At 44.7% G+C, this 6,341-nt stretch overlaps 1 protein-coding gene across 2 annotated transcripts in view; it reads right to left on the reverse strand.

Moving 5' to 3' along the window:
* Pdcd2l (programmed cell death 2 like) overlaps positions 1 to 6,341 on the reverse strand; it is a 14,910-nt gene that overhangs the window by 1,158 nt on the left and 7,411 nt on the right. The window contains exons 6-7 of one of the 2 annotated variants that reach the window (XM_029566645.1): positions 2,839 to 2,987; positions 2,271 to 2,517 (exon numbers count right to left, since the gene is read on the reverse strand). In XM_029566645.1, coding sequence (XP_029422505.1) covers positions 2,501 to 2,517; positions 2,839 to 2,987 — 166 coding nt within the window. In that variant the 3' untranslated portion in view covers positions 2,271 to 2,500. Of the gene's footprint in view, positions 1 to 2,270; positions 2,518 to 2,838; positions 2,988 to 6,341 lie in introns of those variants that run through there. The other variant, XM_008839475.2, reaches the window with a different exon arrangement.

The following is a 6,341-nucleotide window of genomic DNA, read 5'->3' on the forward strand; positions in this document are numbered from 1 at the left end:
AACTCCAGTTAATCTGAAGCCCTCTTCTGACCTCCGTGGCACTGCACGACACAGGTGCACTCACACACATGCAGGCAATACACTCATACACATAAAATAAAAGTAATATTTTAAAAAATAAAATAAAAATTAAAAAAATAAAAAGGAAAATGGGGGAGGGTAGAGAGATGGCTCCAGCATGGATGTGGGGCTCACAACCGGCTGTTAACTCCAGTTCCAAGAGATCTGATGCCCTCTTCTGGCCTCCACGGGCATTGCATGGACACAGTGCACAGATTCATGCAGTCTTACACATAAAATAAATGTCTCTTGTAGAAGACCTGAGTTCAGTTCCCAGCAACCAATCAAATGGCTCACAGCTACCTCTAACTCCAGCTCCATGGGATCCAACACCCTCTTCTGGCTTCTGAGGGCACTGCACTCATGTACAAACCCACACTAAGAGACACATATACATAATTAAGCTGGCATGACTTTAATCCCAGCACCCACATGTTGGCTAACAACTACTGCCCTTAACTCCAGTTCCAGGGATTCTAACACCCTCTTGCATGGTCACTGCACAACTGGGTACATGTGCTGAATAGCTTCTTTTGACACTTGACACACCTGGGCAGAGGGACCCTCAACTGACAATCATCTCCATTGGGTTGGCCTGTAGCCATGTCTGTCAGGTATTCTCTTGATTGTTCAGTGATGTGGAAGGGCCCAGCTCACTGTGGGCAGTACCAGCCCTGGGCAGGTGGGCCTAGGTTGTAATAAGAAAGCAGGCCAAAGGAACAAGCCAGTAAGCAGTGTTCCTCCATGTTCTATGCTCGGCTAAAATGTTGTATTTCTTTATTATAAAAATACATTTTTCTGGGGCTGGAGAAATGGCTTAGCAGTTAAGAACACTGACTGTTCTTGCAGAGGACCTGGGTTCGATTCCCAGCACCCACATGGAGACTACAAACTGTCCTTACCTCCAGTTCCAGGGGAATCCAAAGCCCTCCTCTGACCTCTGCGGCATTGCATGACACAGGTGCACTCACATACATGCTGGCAATACACTCATACACATAAAATATAAATAATTAAAAAAATTTTTTTTCTTTAAAAATCCTAAAAAAGAGTAATGACAAGTCATTTAGAAAGCAATTTTTAAAATTTAGTTTATTTTTTGCCAGGCATAGTGACTCATGCCTTTAATTCCAGCAATGGGGAGGTAGAAGCAGGGAGATCTCTGTGAGTTTGAGGCTAGCCTGGTCTACATAGCAAGTTCCAGGACAGCTGGGGCTACAGGGAGACCCTGACTCAAAAACAACAAAAACAAATTTATTTTTTTAATTTAATTAATTAATTTATTTATTTTTTGGTCTTTTTGTAGACCAGGCTAGCCTCCCACTCAGAGAGATCTACCAGCCGAGTGCTAGGATTAAAGGCGTGCACCACCACACCTGGCTTCTTTATTTATCTTTGCATTATGTATATGCATGTTTTGCCTGCATGCATTCAAGTGCATCTGTGCATGCAATGCCTACAGAGATCAGAAGACGGCATAAGATTCCCTGGAACTGAAGTTACAGACAGTTGTTAGCTAACATGTGGGTTCTGGGAACCAAACTGAGTCCCCTGCAAGAGCAGCCAGTGCTCTCAACTGCTGGGCCATCTAAATTTATTTTTAACTATTTTTAATTTTGGATTGAACTTGAGGTATATCCTAATTTGAACTTCTTTCAGGATGGCCCTAAACTCAGAGAGATTTGCCTTCCTCTGCTTCCCAGGTTATGATTAAAGATGCATGCCACCACATCCAGTACTAATTTTTGTTGTTTGTTTTTTTTTTAATTATGTGTATTCATCGGTGTCTGTATACACCAAAATGCAGATGCTGGAGATTAGTGGCATCAGATCCCTTGGAGCAGGAGTTACAGGCAGCTGTGAGCTGCCATGTGCATCTTACGAACTGAGCTTGGGTTCTCTGAAAGAACAGCAGGCACTCTTAACCACTAAGCCTCCCCTGTAGCCTCTCTAACCTTTCTTTTTTTAAAAACAGTCTTACTATGTGCTGCCCAGGCTAGCCTCAAGCAATCCTCCTGTCTCAGCTTCTCAAACAGGTAGGACTATAAATACATACCCTGCACCCAGCTAGGCAATTTATTTTTACTTTTTTATCTAATTAATTCTTGTGGAGGGGATGGGGGTGAGTTCTGGGAATCAAACTCAGTCCAGGCTTGCATAGCAAGGGCCTTTATCTGCAGAGCCATCTTGCCCACCTTAATTTTCTTTTTTAATTATTAGTGTATGTGTGTGTAGGATGTGTTTGAGAGTGTAGCTGAGTGTGTGCCAGGGTACACCTGTGGGTATCAGAGGGCAACTTTCAGGAATTGGTTTTCTCCTTCTACCATGGGATCTGGGGACTGAACTCAGGTTGTTAGGCTTGCAAGACTGGCACTTTACCTACCGAGTCATCTTACAGAGGCAGGAAAATCAGAAGTTCGTGGGTATTTTTAGCTATGTGTCAAGTTCGAAGTCGATCTGGGATACAGAAGAATCTATCTTAAAATAATAAAATAAAACAAATACATAATGTGCTCAAAAATATTAAGGGCTGGGCGTGGTGGTGCATGCCTTTAGTCAAAAAAGATGGAAAAAAAAAAAAAAAGCAGAAATAGCTTGTTCAGCACAAACCAACAAAAAAGGTTATTATTAGTGTTTGTACTAGAATTTTTTTGGATTGTAAATTTCTTACAATTTCCCATATTTTCTCTAATATTCTATGATATTTAATAAACATGTTCCTTGATTTCACATTAATGTCCAAAATGGACAAACTTGAAGGAGGAGAGGGTATCTTACCTAAATCAGCACTGCTGAGCATGCTGACCAGTGCGGGCATCAGCTGAAACTCAAATGTCCTCTGGCCTCCACAGGAGCCACAGGCTGGGATCTCAGATATTTCTGATGTGGGGCAGGTCAAAAAGAGAGGCTGTCCACTCCAGGAATACCTAGGACAAGGAAAGGAAGGTTCACAGCAGAGCCACATACATATAAATCCTCCAACATCTAAGGCCATGCTGTGCAAACTTTCTCTTTTTTATTTTTGTCTTTTTGAAGCAGGGTCTCCCTGTAGCCCCAGCTGTCCTGGAACTCACTATGTAGACCAGGCTGGCCTTGAACTCACAGAGATCCACCTGCCTCTGCCTCCCAAGTGCTGGGACTAAAGGCATGCGCCACCACACCCAGCTAAAACTTTCTCTTTTAAAAAAATATTTTACTTATTTTTATTTTATGAGTGTATTGCCTGCATGTGTGTGAGTGCACCCGTTGTCATGCATTGCTGGGGAGATCAGAAGAGGGCTTTGGATTCCCCTGGAACTGAAGTTAAGGACAGTTTGTAGCCACCATGTGGGTGCTGGGAATTGAACCCGGGTCCTCTGCAAGAGGAGTCAGTGCTCTTAACTGCTGAGCCATCTCTCCAGCTCTGCAAACTTTCTCTTGGATGGTGTAATGAACAAAACCAGACAGCAAAGAACATCACCTAGGGGCTAAAACACTGCCAACAACCCTGTAAAGCACAGCAAGGCATCTGAAGTCTTGTCGATACTTGGTTCAGTGACAGTGAATGCCTAAAGAAAAAGATACACTTGGGGCCACTGGGCTCCTTGGTTACTCTCCCCAACATGCTGATTAAGTATCCTTTTTCTGCTTCAACCATACTGACTCTTTAACTGGCCTATGGGGACAGGTGCTGAGCACAGCCTTTAGGGGCTACTATACCAGGGGTTTGCCCTAAAACTCTGATGGCAACCTTGATAGGCTATTAGGAAAAGACAGACATCTTTTAGGCATCAGACACTTGTACCAAAGTCTGTAATGTAGCTTTTAGGGCAAAAATCTGGGCTCCTATAGTCACACTAGGCTAGGTCTGGCCACCCAACCCAGAGTGACTAAGTGTTGGTGGCATATACTACCTGGGAGGTAGAGATAGGAGGATTAGGAGTTCAGGGCCATCTTCAGCAACACACTGAATTCAGTGACAGCCTAGGATACATGAGACCCTGTCTCCAAACACCAAAAACAGAGAAAGATAAAAAGGGTCCAGTGACCTTGTGTGTCTTCAGAGTACTAACATGAGCTTTGGGTTCAAATAAGAGCTAGCACAGTTAGGCAGTCCTGGTCTAGGTGTGGTCTTGTTGATCACTGGCTCAGTTCCAGTCCTGAAAGGTGGTCTGAAAAGAAGTTCTTATTGCTTGAGGGACAAAGTGATTCTCTGGAGATGATTATTTCTGCTCCAGGGTGCAGCCTGCCTCACTGACAAAGTTAAATGTCTTCATCTAGAGAGGAACTCTGTCCACCAAGATTTTTCTAGTCCTGTAGTCCAAGGTGACTGTAGGTTTAGGATAATGCCTATCTTCAGCCTTGAAGGGGATGTGAGAGGTTGGAGAAGACACTACAGGGCAGCCTTTGTGTTCTGCCTGCACACTGTGTGGAATAGTGGCTTCAGGCTGAGCCTTGCCCTGGGTGACTCCATTTCACAAAACAGCATCTGAGTGCATATGTGGAGGCAGGGTGGCTCTGTACCATCTGTCCAGCACCACCCTCGAGACACAGACAGAATTCACTAAAACTAAAAAGGTACCACACTATGAACTTACTGGGACCCTGAGCACAAGGGTGTACCAAAACCCTACAGCAGAACCAGGCTATAAACTCATTCAACACACCAGACCACAGAAGGGCGTGATATCCTCACCTGGATTCCACATAGAGAACACAAGGGCACCAACTCTGACTATTGCTGTTCATCAAGGGACAGAGAGCTAACTGTCTTAGGGGCTTCAGTTCAGCTCAGTCTGCAATGCCAACATGGCCCACTCTGTCTGTCTGTCTAGACCTGGTCCTGTACCTTGCTCTACGGGCTCCATGGTCCTGTGTATCACCTCTGCAGCATGCCTCAACCCTGAGGCCTTGACTCAACCCCCAGACCCTGTAGCTTGGCAAGGTGTCCAGAAGCTCTCCACCTGGATTTGTGAGTGTGCCATCTCAACACACCAGTGACTATATTACATCTCTATCACCGTTCCAGCTCTGCCTCCAGTAAGGTCCTTCTGTAGCCATTCTGCAACCCCTATACAAACACATGTGTGTGTATATATGTGCATATGTAATTGTTCTGTGACATACAATGTGTGACCTGAGAGTTCATATCAGAAAGACTGGAATAGAAGAAGCCAGCTATCAAAGGCACTTGGAATCACCTGGCTAGCTAAAGCCAATAAAGTCCCCTTTTAAGTACATTTTAGAAAACCAGGCATTAGGGCTGGAGAGATGATGGTTCAGTGGCTAAGAGCACTGGCTGCTCTTGCAGAAGACCTGGGTTTGATTCCCAGCACCCACATGTCGACTAACAACATCCACAACTCTAGTTCCAGGGGAATCTAACACCCTTTTCTGACCTCCATGGGCATTGCATGACACGGGTGAACTAACATACATGCAGGCAATACACTCACACACATAAAAAATAAAAATAAATTAACAAACAAACAAATGGTGGCAAAAACCTTTAATCCCAGTACTTGGAAGGCAGAGGCAGGTGGATCTCTATGAGTTCCAGGCCAGGCTGGTCTACAGTGTGGGTTCCAGGCCAGGCAGAGTGTAGCCCTAGCTGGCCTGGAACTCACAATGTAGACCAGGCTGGCCTTGAACTCACAGAGATCCACCTGCCTCTGTCTCCCAAGTGCTGGGACTACAGGCGTGCTCCATGATGCCTGACATGAAAAAAAGTTTTTTGAAACAGGCCTCATGTAGCCCATGGTTTTGGATGTGCTATGTACTGAAATTTGCTATGTGCTCCTGTTGGAAATGTAAAAATCTTTTTAAAAGGAAAGTTATTTTGAGGACTTTTTCTTTCAGTGTTTTGAGGCACAGACTCACTCCATAGTCCAAGCTGTCCTGGAACTCTCTCTGTAGCTCAGACTGGTCTTGAACCCTTAGCAGTCACCCTGCCTCAGCCTCCCAAGGCTGGGATCACAGGCGTGTGCCACCATACCTATATCTGAAGGTTTTAGTATGGGACAACCCTTAGTACTAACCAACGTTGATTAAGAGACCACTATAGTCTATGATACCAATTATGATTAAAAATGCACACATGATGTATCTAAGTATGGAAAGAATAAAGATGACACACTAAAATCTTCGCAATGAAGCTGGGTGTGGTGGCGGATGACTTTTAATCCCAGCACTCGGGAGGCAGAGGCAGGTGGATCTCTTGTGAGTTCAAGGCCAGCCTGGTCTACACAGTGAGTTCCAGGACAGCTGGGGCTACAGGGAGACCCTGTCTCAAAAATACCAAA

The sequence above is a fragment of the Nannospalax galili genome, unplaced genomic scaffold, assembly GCF_000622305.1.
Source record: "Nannospalax galili isolate Female #2095 unplaced genomic scaffold, S.galili_v1.0 scaffold159, whole genome shotgun sequence".
Lineage (NCBI taxonomy): Eukaryota > Metazoa > Chordata > Mammalia > Rodentia > Spalacidae > Nannospalax > Nannospalax galili.